The 19,210-nt window shown below is 49.9% G+C and overlaps 1 protein-coding gene across 1 annotated transcript in view; it reads left to right on the top strand.

Moving 5' to 3' along the window:
- The window catches only part of LOC138946352 (ecto-NOX disulfide-thiol exchanger 2-like), a 45,818-nt gene extending 27,786 nt beyond the window's left edge, over positions 1-18,032 (top strand). The window contains exons 10-13 of the mRNA XM_070317917.1: positions 6,135-6,316; positions 7,333-7,455; positions 8,232-8,346; positions 9,334-18,032. Of these exons, the coding sequence (XP_070174018.1) occupies positions 6,135-6,316; positions 7,333-7,455; positions 8,232-8,346; positions 9,334-9,548 (635 nt within the window). The 3' untranslated portion in view covers positions 9,549-18,032. The remainder of the gene's footprint in view (positions 1-6,134; positions 6,317-7,332; positions 7,456-8,231; positions 8,347-9,333) is intronic.
- The last annotated feature ends 1,178 nt before the right edge of the window (positions 18,033-19,210 follow it).

The following is a 19,210-nucleotide window of genomic DNA, read 5'->3' as shown; positions in this document are numbered from 1 at the left end:
ACCTACGCGTACCGTTGTTTCTCGCTCGTCTTCTCTGCCGCTTGCAGATTCGACGTCGCTGGTTTCATCGTTGCTTTCTTCGCTGGTTCCCGAGCTTCGCACGTTGGTGAGAGAGGAGATGGTGCGTTCTCAGCCTTCGACTTCCGTTGTCCCGTCGATGGCTTCCTTTCCGCTTCCGGCTGTGACGCTGTCCTTGACCGAGGCGGTTGCTTCTGTGCCTTCTACCGCTGTGGTTGGCGACGCAAGTAAGTTGGGCTGGTCCGTAGGTCCTCGTGAGGCCGCTGGACGCTCCCTGCTGGGAAGCAGCCCTTTTCGGCGGGTTCACGACCCGCAAACCCCTGTTCGTTCTCACTTTGGCTTCACGGAAGACCATCGTGTCGATGAGCAATGGCGGCATTTGGTTCAGGCTTCGACGCTTCCGGCACTCGCCGGAAGCGTAGGTCCTCCGACGTACGCACCCGCTGGGGTCGTTTCCGGAGTCGACCAGCCGGTTCCGTCTGCTGCGCTTCCGGCACTCGCCGGAAGCATAGGTCCCCCGATGTACGCACCCGCTGGGGTCGTTTCCGGGGTTGACCGGACGTGGCCCTCTGGGCATTCGGCCTTCCGGCCGCCGTCCACAGTGTCTGCGCTTCCGCTTTTCGCGGTCGCGTCTGATACTTTTCCGGCTCAGACCGGATCTGCTGCTTCTTCCGCTTCCGCTTCCTCTCAGGTGGCGGTCGCGGGGGGGCATCACCAGCCCTTTGGGCAGGTGTCTCAGCCCTGGCCGGGGCAGTCAGCGCTTCCGTCTTCGGTTGTTGCTTCGACTGCGGTTCCGGTTCCGGCGGCTGCGGGCATGCCGTCCTCTTACTCTTTCCCTAGTCAGGGCATGAGTTCGGATGGTATTGGAGTGGACGGGTTTCCGGTTTTCGGTTACGGTGTTCACCGCCCTTCTACCAGCAACGTGGACTTCGGTCCTTCGCCGGATGTTTCGGATATTCAGTCCGTCGCCAGCGAGGCTGCACGTGTTGGTTATCCGGAGAGACTCAAAGTGGCTCTTGAGGCCGCTGCTGAGGTCACTTCGAGATATTTCGCGGAAGGGGCTTCGGTCTCTTCGGCTGCCGCTTCGACGGCACCGTCCGCGATGGCCGATTTTCGCTCTGGGAAGGAGGATGACTCATACTTCCGGTTTTTGGAGTCTCCATCCATAGCTTTTCAGCTTTCTCAGGTTTTGGCCAAGCCATCTCCTTCCGGAAGCGGAATTCCTTCACTTCCGGTTCCGCTGCTCGTGCCTCACGGCTCAGTTCCGGAGCTGGCTCAGCAGTGGATGGCTTCGCCTTCTCAGGCTTCTGCATTCGCTCTGTCGTCTCACAGGCGGTTGGTCTTGCAGAAGTCTCCTAGGAACTTGTTGGATGCGTTCGCTCTCCCGCGTTCATCTTTGACAGTTCCTCCGGAGATGCTGGCCTTGTTGGCCAAGCCTATCAAGAAGGATGACGGCGTGCTCTTTTCTGAGAACACGCTGATTGCTTCTGAAGAGGCAGGGCGTCAGCAGCTGGAGCTTGCCTCCATTGCTGAGACTCTCATTCGGGCCCTCTCTCGTGCCCTCACTGATTCGCTGAATCCGTTCTCTCTCAGCGAGGATCAGGATGCGGATGACGTCTCCACTTTGTTGGCCGCTCTTGCGAGGGTCAATGAAGAACAGATGAGACTTTCTGCTGTGCACTATGCGCACTCTGTTATGTGTCGTCGGGATCTCTTCCTGTCACACTCTCAGTTTTCGGATCAGGCGACCAAGGACACTTTGCGTGCCTCACCGGTCTTGGAGGGTTCCCTCTTTGGGCATCTCGTTTTTGATGCCCGAAGACAGGAAATTCAGGCTAACAGGGACCAGCAGTTCTCTGACTTTTCCCTGCACAGCCTTAAGCAGTCCAAGCAGTCTCAGCCTTCTCAGCCTAAGCAGGCTAAGGTTGCTGGCCCTCCCAAACCGGCAGACAAGGGTCGTGGACGTTCCTCTTCTCGGGGCTCGAGAAGACGACCGTCTTCCGGCAGGGGGAGAGGCGGCTCTGGAAGCAAGCCTCACCCCCAATGAAGTGCTCCCGATCTCCCCCCCACCCCGCCCTCCACTCTGGTGATGGCGGGGGGCCCTTCCCGGGCACTTTCCCATTGGCTCGTGTCCATACAGAGTCAATGGATCGTGGGGGTCGTGAGGTCGGGCTTCCGTCTTCTCTGGAAAGATGGCAAGGCTCCTCTGGTCAGGCGTCCGCCGGCGTTCAGGCCTCCCTCCTCGCAGGAAGCCATTTCCGTCCTTCGGTCGGAAATAGACTCCCTGGTGCAGAAGGGCGCAGTGGAGAAAGTCCTCGACCACAGCTCCCCTGGGTTTTACGGACGGCTTTTCGCCGTCCCCAAAGCCTCAGGGGCATGGCGTCCTGTCTTGGACCTGTCGTTCCTCAATACCTTTTTGAGGGAGATAAGGTTCAAGATGGAGACGCCAGCGTCGGTCAGGGACTCTCTCCGCCCGGGAGATTGGGCGACTTCCATCGACCTGACGGATGCATACTTCCATATTCTTATGCATCCAGCCGACCGGAAATGGCTTCGTTTCCGGTGGGCAGGTCAGGTTTACCAGTTTCGCGCCCTTCCTTTCGGCCTGTCTCTCGCCCCTTGGGTCTTCACCATGGTCGTGAGACAGGTCTGCGCGCTGGTGAGGTCGCGGGGTGTCCGGCTACGTGCCTACCTGGACGATTGGCTCATCCTGAGTCAGAGTCAGGCGGGGTGCGAGCAGGATACCCAATCGGTTCTTCGGGAGGCCAACTTGTTTGGCTTCTCGATCAACCGATCAAAGTCGGAGCTGACGCCGTGTCAGACGTTCACCTACTTGGGAATGTCTTTCGACACGGTGGCTTGGACTGTTCAGCCCTCTCAGAAGAGGGTGGACAAGCTCCAGGCGTGCATACGCTCCACTTTGCCTCTCCCGAGGGCCTCCCTGCGGACTTTGGCCTCCATCTTAGGGCAGATGGAGTCCATGGCTCTCCTGGTCCCCTTGGGGAGGGTCCACAAACGTCCCTTTCAGCTGGCGCTGAAGCCGTTCGTGGACTCTCCCACGGTGGATTGGAATGCCCTCATCCCTCTCCGGGGATGGTTCCAATCCGCTACCCTTCCGTGGCTGGACACGGAGTGGGTGTGCAGGGGCGTGCCGATAGCCCTTCCTGCCCCAGACTTGGACCTGTTCACGGACGCGTCCTTGGTGGGGTGGGGGGCTCACACAGACCAGCTGACTGCGTCAGGTCTGTGGTCGGCAGATCAGAGGATGCAGCACATCAACTTGCTGGAGCTAGAAGCCGTGGCTCTAGCTCTGGACAAGTTCCGGCCCTCCCTTCAGGCCAAGCATGTTCGTCTGTTTACAGACAACACGACAGTGGCAGCTTACATCAACAAGCAGGGAGGGTCGCGGTCTCCGTCGCTTTCGGCCAGGGCCTGCGAGATCCTGATTTGGTGTTCAGAGCATCAAATCAGGCTTTCGGCCAGGTACCTGCCCGGAAGCTTGAACACTCTGGCGGACGCGCTCAGCCGCTCCGACAGAGTGCTTCAAACAGAGTGGACCATCACTCACGGAGCGCTGGATCGTCTCTGGTCTCTTGTGCAGAAACCTCAGGTGGACCTTTTTGCCACCAGGTTCTCGAAGAGACTACCAGTGTTCGTCTCACCATTCCCGGATCCCGAGGCGTGGGAGACGAACGCGATGGACATTTCCTGGTCAGGCCTGGAGGCTTACGCGTTCCCGCCATTCCAGTTGCTCACGCGAGTTCTCAGGAAGGCGGAGCAGGAGGGCCCGTCCCTCCTGCTGATCGCTCCTCTTTGGCCGTCTCAGCCGTGGTTCCCGGACCTGCTGAGACTCGCCCAGGGCCCTCCCATTCCTCTCGCTCTCACGCGAGGAGAACTGGTACAGCCTCACACCGGCAGCCTCCACGCAGAGCCTCAGATGCTGAATCTTCACGCGTGGAGGTTGTGCGGTCTTCTCTGAGGCGCAAAGGGGCATCAGATCTGACCATGGACCTGGTAGGACGCTCGCACAGAGCATCTACCTCGTCCGTTTATGAGTCACATTGGAGGGCCTGGGTTACCTGGTGTCACGAGCATCGGCTGGATGCTACGGCGCCCCGCACGATGCACGTGGCGAACCATCTTGCTTTCATGTCCTCTCAGGGAGCTTCCGCTGCCTCGTTGAAAGTAAGAAGATCGGCCATCTCGGCGACCCTACGCCAGATAGGTCGCTCTATAGATGTTAGTGGCGTGATCGCTGGAGTCATCAAGGGCGCTTCCCTTTCTGACGTCAAGTCTCGTACGCCCGTTCCTAAGTGGGATCTCTTATTGGTCATGGAGTTTCTGCGTTCAGCGGATTTTGAACCTCTCAGAGATGCCAGTTTTGCGAATCTTACACGCAAGTCCCTTTTCCTTTTGCTGCTAGCATCGGCACGAAGGGGCAGTGAGATCCACGCTCTTTCCGGTAATTCGGACGACATTTCCTTTGAATCAGATGGGTCCGTTACCTTGCGGTTTCGACCTGAGTTTCTTGCGAAAAACCAGGCTCCCGAGCGAGCTTCTCCTTTGGTTCATGTCAGGCCGTTGTCCACTATTCTGGCTCCGAATGACCCAGACTTAGTAAATTGCCCTGTTAGAGCCCTTCACATCTACCTTGCCCGTGCTCAGTCTCTTAGATCCGCAGCTCAAAAGCTTTTGTTTATTTCTCTCAATACGGAGAGACATAAGGATATTACTAAGACGACTCTGGCCCGGTGGGTGTCGGCGCTCATTAAGCATGCTTACGAGTGGAGCCGCCGCAATGAAGGGGGGACACAGCCTGTCCTTCCTCTGGAATCAGCTCGGGCTCACGAGACGCGAGCTTGGGCTTCCTCCTTGGCCGTGTTACGATCAAGAAGACTGGAGGAGGTGCTACACACCGCATACTGGCGTTCCGAGGATGTCTTCATGAATTTTTACCTGCGTGACATCTCGGCTCTTCGCCAGGATGGATCTAGAGCTTTGCCTGCCATGGTGGCAGGGGGTCAGCTCTTGACAAGGATTTGAGAGTGAGTTTGAACTTTTTCTTGCCCACCGCCTTGTTGTTTCAATCTGCTACATGTGATTCGGAGTAGGAATATGTAATTTAATCGAAAATTTTATTGTAAATTTTCATTTAATAAATATACCTACCCGAATCACATATCGTAGTCCCTCCCACCTACCCCGCTTATGATTTGGAGATTTTATTCTTCGAGTCGAATGATAGGGGTCACGTGGTCAGTAGCAGTAGTGACGTAGTACGCAGGAGGGGAGGTAACTCCCTGGGTGCGTCGTCATTACCATAGCTACGTTTACACTTTTTTAGTTGGGGTTGCTCCCCTTAGACGGGTAGCCTTTTCAGACCTAGCACTTTAGACTGAGTCAACTGCTACATGTGATTCGGGTAGGTATATTTATTAAATGAAAATTTACAATAAAATTTTCGAATAAATAGTAAGAGGAGCAAATCAACCTCTTGATAGGCCCAGATATTTGAGCTGTTTTAAAATGAAATTTTAGGACAGTACATGGGCTGGGTGGCCGAGTGGTAACGCACTTGCGCTCGGAAGCGAGAGGTTGCGAGTTCGACCCTGGATCAGGGCGTTAGCAATTTTCTCCCCCCTTTCCTAACCTAGGTGATGGGTTCAAGTGCTAGTCTTTCGGATGAGACGAAAAACCGAGGTCCCTTCGTTGTACACTACATTGGGGGTGTGCACGTTAAAGATCCCACGATTGACGAAAGGGTCTTTCCTGGCAAAATTGTATAGGCATAGATAAAAATGTCCACCAAAAATACCCGTGTGACTTGGAATAATAGTCCGTGAAAAGTAGGATATGCGCCGAAATGGCTGCGATCTGCTGGCCGATGTGAATGCGTGATGTATTGTGTAAAAAAATTCCATCTCACACGGCATAAATAAATCCCTGCGCCTTAAATATGTGCCCGATATAAATTGCATAAAACAAAACAAAAATAAAAAACAAAAAATTCCTGCGCTTAGAACTGTACCCACGGAATACGCGCGATATAAGCCTCATATTGATTGATCAATTGAATTTTACACGAAAAAAAAGTTAAATTTGTTTGCTTTTTTTAGCTGCATCCATGGAAGCAGCTGGCCAGCTGGTGACGCTGAAGGAAGAGAACGATTCGTTGAAATGCCAGCTGGAGGCGTACGTGAACGAGGCGGCCATGGTAAAGATGGAGTCCAAACAGCACGAGGAAGCCATGGATAAGCAAATGAAGTCTCTGCAAAATGCTCTCAAGGGAATGCAGCAGGTATTTTTATGTTTTCTTTGGCAATGAAATGTTCTTCAAATTCTTATGATTTTTTGTTGTTTGAGTTAAGATGTTCAAAGGTTTCTGTTGCTTGGATAGAACTGAAAGAGATTCTTTTGTTTTATTTTACTAACTCTTTGTTCTGTTTTCCCCCGTAAGCGGCGTATGGCTGCCTAAATGGTGGGGTAAAAACGATCATACACGAAAGAAAGAAAAACTCGTGAAAAAAAAGGGGGTGCTTGGGAGTTTCAGCCCAAAAACGCAGAAGATGATGAACTAATTCATATGTTCAATAGTTTCCGTTGCTTGGATAGAACTGAAAGAGATTCTTCTGTTTTATTTGAAAACTCATTGTTTTGTTTTGTTTTGTTTTGTTTTGTTTTGTGTTATGGCTAGTCCCAGTTACGTAGCCCTAGCTCCTGGCGTGAGAAGGGATGTACACCTTCAATGGGACTGGGTGGCCGAGTGGTAACGCACTTGCGCTCGGAAGCGAGAGGTTGCGTGTTCAGGCCTGGGTCAGGCCGCAATTTTCTCCCCCCTTTCCTAACCTAGGTGGTGGGTTCAAGTGCTTGTCTTTCGGATGAGACGAAAAACCGAGGTCCCTTCGTGTACACTACATTGGGGTGTGCACGTTAAAGATCCCACGATTGACAAAAGGGTCTTTCCTGGCAAAATTGTATAGGCATAGATAAAAATGTCCATCAAATACCCGTGGGACTTGGAATAAAGTAAAAAATTCCATCTCACACGGCATTAAGTCTCAGGAAACATGAATACACGCATGCAGGAAAAAAAAAATATATGGGTAGCGCCGTATGTATGGCAGCTCGCTTTCCCCGGGGAGAAAGCAGCCCGAATTTCCATGAGGGTAACATCACTGGACTGTAAATCTTATCCAATCCAATCCAATCCAATCCAATGGTAGTTTATCCCCATCAGAACAATGATCATGCCCAGACTATAGAAGGACGAGTTGAAGTGTCTGATAGTTCTGACCTGTTTGGCGTTTGTTGCAGCAACTCATCTCCCAGCAGGCGCAGGTTCGCGCCATGGAGGGAAGCAAAAGCCCGGCATCGGACCGCACCACATCTCGTAACAGCACTGACAAGGCTCACAGGGAAGAAGACAAAGAGGATGAGGTATGGAGCCTTTTTGTGTGTGTGTGTGTGGGTAAGAGTGAGAGAGTATGCGGAATTGTGTGTGTGTGTGTGTGTGTGTGTGTGTGTGTGTGTGTGTGTGTGTGTAAGAGTGAGAGAGTATGCGGAATTGTGTGTGTGTGCGTGCATATTAATGTGTGTGTGCATGCTTGTGTGCGTGCGTGTGTGTGTGTGCGTGTGTGTAGATTTACACAAAAGTTGAGATCGACATTCCATTGATGCTATTGGAGAAGATAGTATTGTCAGTCTTCAGGAAGGGACAATGAAGGGGAATGGCTCATGGGGATGGAAGAGATTGGGGAGGGTTCAGATAGCCCAAGTACCCAGTGCTGCTTTCTCTAAGTTATGTGTGAGTGTTTGGTTAGTCAGTGAACATGCTAAAAGGGTTACAAACTGACATCACCTTCAAGTCACAGTATTGGCGTTAACCGGTAATTACCGGTATTCTCAGGTTTTTGTCCGGACTGTTTGCATCATAAAAGTGTGTGTACCGGTTTTAAAAAATACCAGGGCCACCACCGAGTCGGCTAGAATGGCTCTCACAGCAGGCGATCATTGAATGACAGTATTAAGACTAGTCATGACGTTATTTCTGATATGGACAAAAACCTGTCAAAAGGCGGTCACAATGAGTTAAATAATGTTCATTGTGGAATTTTGATATGTATCTTTACTGGTACAATTCCAGAGATTTCACTGCCATGGTTAGTTTTGTGAATTTTTATAAAGTGATTTGAAAAATGTGCACATGTCAACAGGAGCCTGAAGAGCAGCCAATGGAACCACCGCCAATGCCACCCTTGGAACGGAGCCAGGATACTTCCGTCACCAGTTCTGGCATCGGTCTCAGCGAAAAGGAAGCTCGCATGTTGGGTAATTACTGCAGTTCAAAATTATCACAATACAGTAAAATAAAATAAATGGATATATAAATCGATAAAGAAGTAAACGAATTCGGCAATACAAGAATAACTAACTTACATGTAAATACAGAATAAATAAATACAGAACTTAATAAATAAAGACAAGAAGAAACAAAAGACTAAATAAGATTTTTAAAAACACGAATATATTTGTTTTCCACTCTCTGAATAAAGTCCCATAATCAGGTTTTATTAGTAAAGCTTTTGACAGGGAAATAGCAGTCACAATCAAAGCAGTAGAGAATGACTCTTCTTGCTTTATGTCGTTATTGAAAAAAATAATGAAGAGAGAATATTTACCCCCCTCGGGTTAGGGGGAAGGATTTACCCCTCCCTGGTCCCCCCGCGGGTTAGGGGGAGTCCCATATTGGTTGGGACGAGAAAGAGTTTACCCGATGCTAACCAGCATGTCGTAAGAGGCGACTAACAGGTTCTGTTTCTCCTTTTACCCTTGTTAAGTGTTTCTTGTATAGAATATAGTCAATGTTTGTAAAGATTTTAGTCAAGCAGTATGTAAGAAATGTTACGTCCTTTGTACTGGAAACTTGCATTCTCCCAGTAAGGTCATATATTGTACTACGTTGCAAGCCCCTGGAGCAATTTTTTGATTAGTGCTTTTGTGAACAAGAAACAATTAACAAGGGGCTCTATCCAATCTCCCCCCTTTCCCCTATCCCATCTCCCCCCTTCCCCCGTCGCGATATAACCTTGAATGGTTGAAAACGACGTTAAACACCAAATAAAGAAAGAAAGAAAGAGAATATTTGGGGATGTTCGATCTGAACTTCGGAAAGTGTGGGAAGAAAGCACCTTAGAAACATAAACTCACAACTCCACAAAATCACAAAAGTTGTTCTGTTGACAGAGCACCTGTTGTTCTTGTGGTTCAGGCTACGTCACCTGTGCAGTTATTGTAAACTTTCTTGTGCCATTCCAGGTCTGATTGCGTGTTTCCTCAACGTGCACCCCAGCGGAGCGACAGTGGATTACCTGTGGTCCTACCTCAGTCAGCTCATCACCAAGGTCAAACCTCGCGAAATCGAAGACCTTCTCGATCGCCTGCCCAGCCTTTTCCGCCAAGACCTTGCCGGGGTGGGCGCCACGCTTGAACGACGCTGGTGCTTTGTGGGATATACGAAAGAAAAGGCTTAGCTGGCCGTGTGGGACAAAACCAGAGTCGCTATGAACGAGAGATTGCTCACTCGAGTCTTCAAATGAGGCTATTTTTAACTCGCACTAAAACGCAAGCTAGGAACAGCCGTGAGTGAAGACATGTTTGGTGCCAACAATTTCTCATGCTGGAAGTAATCTACAAAACAGTAATACTTTTTATTATCTCAATTATTGAGAAATTCATTGAGGTATCTGATGCCAGGCTGAAGCTGATAGTTCAGCAACCCCTCACATCAATTCTTGACATCTCAAAGGTTATCCAAAGCTACAATACGTCATCGTCGTGAAATTTTGGGGTAACTCCTTTTAGACGGCTTTTCAGGAGAAGGACAAAACTGATTTTTTTTTTTTAAATAGTGTTTTATATATCCATTCCTGGTATGGATACAAAGATAAAAGAATCTTAAATCATGCATTGTTAATCAATCTTAAATCATGCATTGTTAATCATATCTAAGAGAATGTTTTTCATGGAGAATGATTTCTTTACTTAGTCTAAAACTCAAAAACATCAAAATCACCAAGAATCGAGTTACGCCAAAAATCCACAATGACATAGAATATCTGATGCTGTACTGAAATCCGTTGTAAGGCCAGATTGAGTGTGAGCAATCTCTGTTTCATAGTGTCTCTGATGCAACTGTGTTTCAATAGTGTCCCACTTTTCCAGCAAAAATGAGGCATGCTTGCTTGATCAGGGCGTCCCTGCGTCCTATACGCACTAGAAGCCGAAAACACGTACTAGAAATGTATGGAGGGGGACCCTGGACGCACTGTATTTTAAAAGAGCGGGTCCTAGGACGCACTAAATTTCCTTTATCGTGCGTACCGTAGATACCATTTTCAGACTGCAATCGACACTTTGCAGTACACTATACGTGACCACAATGTTTTATAAGTACACTGGGACTTTTCGGCTTTTGGACCCTTGGGACCCTCTAAAATTCTGCAGTGGGGGTCAATGGACCCTCTAAAATTTGAAAGTGGAGGTCCCGGGACGCACTAGGAGGGGCGTCCGTCTGGAGCCCTGCTGATGCTATTCCAGTCAAGGCATGACGGTAATGGACCAAAACAAATGTGATGATGTGTGTACGGATTTTATTCCAGAAAATGAAGGATTTAAAAAAGACTAGTTACCAGGCATGGGAATTGTCCGCCGAAAATTTGTTTGTTCCGCCGAAAAAGCAGAAGTGTCCGCCGAAAAAAAAAATGAGGGAGGCAAAAATGGTTCTAAAAACTGAATTAAATTACATATTCTTACTCCGAGTCACATATTGCATTGACGCAGTCGAGATGCTAGGTAGACTGAAAAAACGCTATCCCGTCTATAGTATAAGGGAAGCAACCCAAGCAAAAAAGTAGCAAGCTTGCTACCCTGGGTTGCCTCCCGTAGCGTGCATCACGCCACAGATCTCGTACCCAATACGAGACACCCTCATTCGACATCTTTCAGCCAGAGAGACAGGTCGTGCTGGATTTCGCTCCTAGGCTGTTGTTTGCTGTCTGCTTGACTCCCACCAGCCTCGGCTCCCCGTCTGCTCATAGCTGTTTCTAGCGGTGAGATTGTTCCATTTCGTTGTTGTTTGCATTGCCATTCTGCTGAGAATTTTCTCGTCCGCGGACTTGTGAATTTCGCTCGGTAGTTTGTTGCCGTGGCCGCCATTTTGGTCGCCATTTTTCGCATACACGTGGTGTTTTTTGCTGGTTAGTTTGGGTCCGTGCTCGGACTTTTAGCGTCGACCAGTAGCACTATTACCTGCTTGTAACTTGTACCTTGTGCTAGTTTATTCTGCTGAAGTTTTACGTCCTAGAGACTTGTGTATTTTCAGTAGTTTGTTTTTCTCGCGTGACATCATGTCTGATAGTGAGAAAAAAGCGAGCGGCTAAGGCCGAGAGTAAGGGCAAAGGCCCTGGCAAACCTAAGTCCTCGGCTTCTACTTCTTCGGCTAGGAACCCCACGGTTCACGTTTCTGACCCGAAGACTAACTTCGTTTTTTCGGTGCCCTTTTCGGCGCCGGAGGAAACTTCGTCTGGCTCGCGTGCGGCGGGCTTGACCGCTACCACGTCCGTTTCAACCCCGGTACCTGTACGTGCCGGAGGCTGGCACTCTTGTGGCTAGCCTTTTGTCCTCTTTGATTCCAGAATTTCGGACTCTCGTGCGTACAGAGATGGCGCGGACGGACCCTGTTTCCAGCTCTGCCTCCCTCCCGGGGGTGTGCGACCCTCGGTCGTTGGCTTCCTGTGTTCCTGTTGTTTCCGGATCACCTGTCCAGCCTGCAGGCGTTTCTCTTCTCGGCCGGCGCTCGGTGACTCCCGCTTGCGGGAGTGCACCTGAGCAGGTCCCTTTTGGGATACGGTCGCCGCAAGGTATGTGCTCGCAGCAGCCGTCCGCGGCAGCTGCACTTCCAGTTCCTGGAAGTAGTGGTTCACTGGACAGCGGACAGACCATGGTCCCTGCCGGTTTGAGCTACGACTTACGTAAGCAGTCGCTCGCGGCAGCTTCCCTTCCGGCTCCGGCCGGAAGTAGTGGTTCATTGGACAGCGGACAGACCATGGTCCCTGCCGGTGTGCGCTACGAATTACGTAAGCAGTCGCTCGCGGCAGCTTCCCTTCCGGCTCCGGCCGGAAGTAGTGGTTCACTGGACAGCGGACAGACCATGGTCCCTGCCGGTTTGAGCTACGAATTACGCAAGCAGCCGTCCGCGGCAGCTTCCCTTCCGGCTCCGGCCGGAAGTAGTGGTTCACTGGACAGCGGACAGACCATGGTCCCTGCCGGTTTGAGCTACGAATTACGTAAGCAGCCGTCCGCGGCAGCTTCCCTTCCGGCTCCGGCCGGAAGTAGTGGTTCACTGGACAGCGGACAGACCATGGTCCCTGCCGGTTTGAGCTACGAATTACGTAAGCAGCCGTCCGCGGCAGCTTCGCTTCCGGCTCCGGCCGCAAGTGTTGGTTCACTGGTTTGCGGACAGCCCATGGTCCCTTCCGGTTCGAGCCTTGCCCTGCTACAGCAGCCGTTTCCGGCAGCTGCTCTTCCTGCCTGGGCAGGAAATGTAGGTCAAACGGGGCGTGCACAGTCATCTGTCACTTCCGGTTCCGGCCTAGGGCTTCCGGGTTGGGCTTGCAGACTCCTCAGCACCAGCTATGGCATAGTTCTGCTGTTGCGTCTGCACTCCCTGCTCCTCCCGGCTTTTCCGGTTCGGTTCCCGCTGCTTCCGTTGTGTCGCCGGTGAATTTCGAATACGGGGTTCTCCTGGGCATACAGGCTTGTTGCCTCTGTTGGGACAGCAGCAGCCACCCACTTCGGTGGTGGCCGCTAGCTCCTCTCTTCAGCTGCCTTCGGTTGTTGGTGACTCTCATCTTCCTCTTAGTCAGGGGTGCGAGTTTCATCGATGGCCAACAGGATGGGCGTTCGGCTTACGGCCTTCCCTCGCAGCGTCATTTGTCGGGTTCTTTTGGCTATGAGCCGTCCCCTTCAGGTGGCGTTTCGGACTTCGGGTCCGTGTACGAGGAGCAGCTGCCTTCGGCGGCTCTGGCCAGCTTCCGAATTTACGTCAGCAGTCGTTCGCGGCAGCCGCTTCCAGCTCCGGCCGGAAGTAGAGGTTCACTTGCTAGTGCACAGACTACTGTCACGTCTGGTTCGAGCCTTGTCCTATGACAGCGGTCGCCCGCGACAGCTGTTCTTCCAGTTCCGACCGGAAGTGTAGGTTCACTGGTTAGTGCACAGGCTACTGTCACGTCCGGTTCGAGCCTTGCCTTACGTCGGCAGTCGTACGCGACAGCGGCACTTCCGGTTCACGGAAGTAGTGCCTCGTTGGAAGGTGGACAAATAATGATCCCATCCTGCTTGAGCTGCGCTATACGTAAGCAGTCGTTCGCGACAGCTTCTCTTCCGGCTCCGGCTGGAAATGTTAGTTCATCGGTGTGTGGGCAGCCCATGGCCCTTTCCGGTTTGAGCTTTGCCCTTTGCACGGCAGCCATTTCCGGCAGCTTCGCTTCCGGCCTTGGCAGGAGGGTAGGTCAAGCGGGTAGTGCACAGGTTACTGTCACTTCCGGTTCTGGCCTACGGCCTACCTTTGGGTTCCGAGCTTCAGCTCGTAGGTGGCTCAGCACCAGCTTTGGCATAGCGCTGCTGTTGCTGCCGCACTTCCGGCTCCTCCCGGATTTTCCGGTTCAGTTCCCGCTGCTTCCGTTTGGTCGCCGGTGAATTTCGAACAAGGCTTGCCCTATGGGCATACAGGCTTCTTGCCTCTGTTGGGACAGCAGCATCCACACACTCCGGTGGTGGCCGCTAGCTCCTCTCTCCCACTTTCCTTGGTTTTTGATTCCTCTCATCCTCCCCTCAGTTAGGGAATGAGCACAATCGATTGCCAACAGGAAGGACTTCGGTTGGCAAAGAGGAAGCAGCTACTTCTGGTTTGAAGAATCGCCCTTGTAGCTTTTCGCCTTTTTGCCTTTTCGCCGAGCCCCCCTCTTCGACAGGGGGTGGCCTCCGGCGTCGGTTTCGTTGCTGGTTCCTCAGGGTTCAGCTTCGGAGCCGGCATCGGAATGCCTTGCCGCTCCTGCGCAGGCTTCCTCCTTTGTGCCCTTAGCGGACCAGAGGAAGTTGCCTTGGCCAGGGTCGTCTCGTAGCCGCCTGTTGGCCTTTCCCCGTCCGCGTGCACCGTTTCCGGTCACGCCGGATCTTCTTTCGCTTCTTACGAAGCTGTTGAGGAAGGATTCGGTTCTGCCGCTCTATGGGCAGAATCTCCTATTCTCTGAGGAAGGGGGCTGACAACTTTTGGAACTCAGTTCCATTTCCGACACTCTCCTGCGGGCGCCTTCTCGCGCTCTGGCAGATTCCTTGGCGCCCTTTCCCCTTGGTAAAGGGCAGGACGCGGAGGAAGTGTCTCACTCCTCTCCACACTTACAAGGGTGAACGAGGCACAGATGAGGCTGTCCTCTCTGCACTATTTCCATGCGGTCTCGTGCGGAAGGGACTTGTTTCTTGCCCACTCCCGGTTTTCTGAGGAGTTGACAAGGAACATTCTCAGTTCGTCATCCTTGGTGGACGGTCTCTCTCCGGCAGCCTGGCCTCTCATGCCAGAAGCAGGGGATTGAGACCAACAGAGAACAGCGGTTCCCTTCTTTTGAGCTTCAATTTGAAAGCAGCAAAAGCAGGCCGCTCCTAAGCAGGCTATACCTAAGTGGACTCAGCCTAAGCGGCCTACGTCCTCAGCTCAGGTGAGATTGTTTCTTTCACAGCCGTCATAGGTACGCTGGGTTTTTGAAACAACAGCCGGCCTTAGGGCTTCGGGGTGTTAGCCTCGGCGGGAGCAACAGCCATTTCATCCGTTGGAGGTGTTGGTGGTTGCTTTCCTTGTGCTTGTGGCTTCGGGCTTCGACTTTCTTTCTCTTTCCCAGCGTATGGGTGCTGAGAGGTCGATTTCCGTTTAAAAAGGGGGTTTCTGCCTTTGGGCTTCCCCGTTTTCTCTTGCCACGAGCTTCTGGACTCGGTCCAGGTTTGTCTTTCGCCGAGTCTGACTTTGTCTTTCTCTAGCGATCAGACGCGTTCTGGTGTTTCGTCCAAACTTAAGGTTCACTTGAGTTGGCCTCGGAAGTAACATTCAGATTTTCCTGAGGGTGCATTGTCTGGGCATTGCATGTTTGAGAAGTCATTCTTGGCTTGTCACTTTTTCTCAGGTTTTTTGGCTACTCCTCCCCTTTTTGGGCAGAGGTCTAGCTAATGTTCCAGTTTTCTCGGTGCTGGCCTCTAGGCCAGCATCTTTTTCGGCGGCCGAAACTTTTGGTTTCTTACTGTGCCTGTGTACTTGAGTACTTTGGTGCAATGGCCGGCCTACGGGCAGCAAGGCTCTCGGCCTTAGCCTGTGTTATAGTCTCCTGCCTGTCGTGTTGCGACTTTGGCAATTGGTTCTTGTGACTGCGGATTTCGTCTCTTCCTCTTCTCCATCATGCTTGCATGATGTGAGTTGGGACGATTTCTGCTGGGTTGGGCTTCCGGCCTGGTCACCCCTTTTTCACTTGCAACTATGACTATTACTGAGAACTCTGGTCTCGGGAGGCTGACGGCTGGTTCGCTTCACGGTTTTCCGTCTTTCTTACCAGCTTCGTCCTTTCTGTTTCGGGTTTTTTGATTAATTTTCAATTACCTACAAGCAGTCTGCTCTGCGATCACGCTGGCTTTTGTCATTTTGTTTCCGGTCTCCGGTCACATTAGGATTTGGCCACTGCGGGTCCGCATTTGCGGTGCTTATGCACTACCTTAGGTCGCTTCGTCCCCTTTTTTTTTTTTTTTTTTTTTTTTTTTTTTTTTTTTTTTACCCCTCTCTCTGCTTTCGCAGGGATGGGCAGGGGACGACCGGTGACCGTCTCCCTTGAGTTTTGCTCATTGAGTTGGACCCTGGTACTTGTTACTCAGGCGTCTCTCTCTTTCCGGTTTGGAGTTTGGTCACTCTTCCGGAGCTGACTGTTCTCTCAACGGCCTTTTGGGGCCTCACTCCATCCCAAAGTTTCTTACTTTGGCATGGTTGCCTTATGGTCTCCGTGAGGGTCGGTCCTTTTCAGGGCTTAGCCGGCAACCTTACGCACGGATCTTTTCCAGGCCATTAGCATTTCCTTCCATTTAAGGGGGGGGGGGGGGGGCAGCTTGTCCTTCCCTCTACTTGGTCGGGTTTTTCCAAGACTGGGGTCCTTTTCCGGACTGTTTTACGGTTCAGAAGATTGGAAGAAGTGCTGGGCACAGCTTACTGGCTCTCTGAGGTCATCTTTCGCATTTCTTGCCTGAGAGACATCTCGGCTGTCAATCAGGGTGGTTCTCGGTCCGTTTCTGTCCTTTGGCAGTGGGCCAGTTCCTGGCAAGGGTTTAGAGTGAGTCAGTGGTTGCTTTCTCACGGGATCCTTTCCTGACTTTTGGCAGTGGGCCAGTTTCTTGGCAAGGGATTTTCTTGCCCTCCGCCTTGTCATAGCTTATGCTATCTTTCCCTCGGCTCGGCCCGAGCCCATTTCCAGGGCCTGGGCCTCCTCCTTGGCCTTTTTGGCCTATGGGGTTTGGATGATGTCCTGCGCACAGCTTCTGGCGCTAGGATTTTGTCTTATCAGGTTCTGCAGACATTGCTGCCCTCTGTCAGGATGGGTCTCGGCCTATTCCTTCCTTGGCGGCAGCTGGCTTTTGTCTCTCCAGAACTTTAGAGTGAGTTTGAACTTTTTGATCTTACCCACCACCTTGTTGGAGTTATCTGCTAATATGTGACTCGGAGTAAGAATATGTAATTTAATCGAAAATTTTTAATTAAATTTTCATTTGATTAATATACTTACCCGAGTCACATAGGTAATTCCCTCCCACCTTCCCCGCTTTTAGTTTCTTTGTATTCTAGAAGTCGAATGAGGGTGTCTCGTATTGGGTACGAGATCTGTGGCGTGATGCACGCTACGGGAGGCAACCCAGGGTAGCAAGCTTGCTACTTTTTTGCTTGGGTTGCTTCCCTTATACTATAGACGGGATAGCGTTTTTTCAGTCTACCTAGCATCTCGACTGCGTCAATGCAATATGTGACTCGGGTAAGTATATTAATCAAATGAAAATTTAATTAAAAATTTTCGATTTAATGGCAAACTTGGAGCTAAGATGACAACAAATTGCACCATTTGGGTTCTTTGGAGAAATTTGTTTTCGGGGGGGCCAAGCCCCTGGACCCCTCTAGTAAGGCTAGGCGCTTTGCGTCGTCGACTTTGTTAATGCTTACAATTTTTCAGCCTTTTTTACAATGTTCAATTCCCATGCCTGAGTTACTGTTGATGATGTGTTAGCTGTTAAATGGATTTCACTGATTGACAATTTGCCTTTTGTTTGATGTCTGTTAATGATGGTTGCTGGAAATTGTTAGATGTTCGTTAATGACTTGATGGGAATTTTTATCATTTGGTTTTGTTTTTGTGTGTTTAGTTTGTTCAAACAGGGAAAACATTCTTTTAATCATTGCAAAGAAAGTGGACATTTTATCTTTTTTGCAAGCACGTTTATTTTCTGTTGCATGAATGTCATGCTTGTTGGCTGTTACTTGTTGCATTCGCTTTTCGAAGAGGAGTAGGATTTGTGTGAAGTTGTCTTCTTTGTGAGGGCAGAAGTATAAAGATTGCTGTAAAGTGTGTGTGTGTGTGTGTGTGTGTGTGTGTGTGTGTGTGTGTGTGTGTGTGTGTGTGTGTGTGTGTGTGTGTGTGTGTGTGTGTGTGTGTGTGTGACTAAGTGCATGTACCCAAATGTCTGTTTCCTCGAGTGGTGTGCCAATAGTGTGTGTGTGTGTGTGTGTGTGTGGCAATAGATTTAAAGTGGTGTCATTGAATACTTTTTACATTGAAACTCAGTTGCTACATGAAAATTTTAACATTATAATTTATATTGTACACATGTGGTGTACATCTGAATCAGGAAAATGTCACTGAATAAATAAAATGTGAAGCACCGGAGTACCCTATGCTATCTATGATTTCATTTGCTTGTGTGTGGATGGATACCTGAATGCTTATAGCATTGTGTGAAACACAAAAGCCAATTGATTGAGTCGTCAGTGTTTACAATTGAACAATGAATGGACAAGTGTGGTTCATCTGCTCTTAAAACCACCGAAGAACATATGACAACAACCAAAAACATACAAAATAAAAACACCTGAAGTACTGGAGACAGGCACACAAGACCACATCTGCCCTTAAACAACCAAACAACATATGACAACAACCCAAAACATACAAAGTTAAAACAACTGTATCTCTCACAGGGGTCCTGATTTGGCGCCCTCAACTAAACGCTTAGCGTTGTCGAAATGTTCCTAAAAGAAATGTGTGTGTGTGTGTGTGTAGAGCGATTCAGACCAAACTACTGGACCGATCTTTATGAAATTTTACATGAGAGTTCCTGGGAATGATATCCCCGGACGTTTTTTTCTTTTTTTCGATAAATACATTTGATGACGTCATATCCGGATTTTTGTAAAAGTTGAGGCGGCACTGTCACACCCTCATTTTTCAATCAACTTGATTGAAATTTTGGCCAAGCAATCTTCGACAAAGGCCGGACTTCGGTATTGCATTTCAGCTTGGTGGCTTAAAAATTAATGAATGACTTTGGTCATTAAAAATCTGAAAATTGTAAAAAAAAAAAAAATTTTATAAAACGATCCAAATTTACGTTCATCTTATTCTTCATCATTTCCTGATTCCAAAAACATATAAATATGTTATATTTGGATTAAAAACAAGCTCTGAAAAATACAAATATAAAAATTATGATCAAAATTAAATTTTCCAAATCAATTTAAAACAAGTCGCGTAAGGCGAAAATACAATATTTAGTCAAGTAGCTGTCGAACTCACAGAATGAAACTGAACGCAACGCAACGCAGCAAGACCGTATACTCGTAGCATCGTCACTCCACCGCCCGTGGCAAAGGCAGTGCCCGTGGAATTGACAAGAAGAGCGGGGTATTCGTTGCGCTAAGAAGGATAGCACGCTTTTCTGTACCTCTCTTCGTTTTAACTTTCTGAGCGTGTTTTTAATCCAAACATATCATATCTATATATTTTTGGAATCAGGAACCGACAAGGAATAAGATGAAAGTGTTTTTGAATTGATTTCGAAAAAAAAA

The sequence above is a fragment of the Littorina saxatilis genome, linkage group LG13, assembly GCF_037325665.1.
Source record: "Littorina saxatilis isolate snail1 linkage group LG13, US_GU_Lsax_2.0, whole genome shotgun sequence".
Taxonomy (NCBI): Eukaryota; Metazoa; Mollusca; class Gastropoda; order Littorinimorpha; family Littorinidae; genus Littorina; species Littorina saxatilis.
The sequence above is the reverse complement of the archived record's forward strand: the minus strand, read 5'-3'. Positions and strand labels throughout refer to the sequence as shown.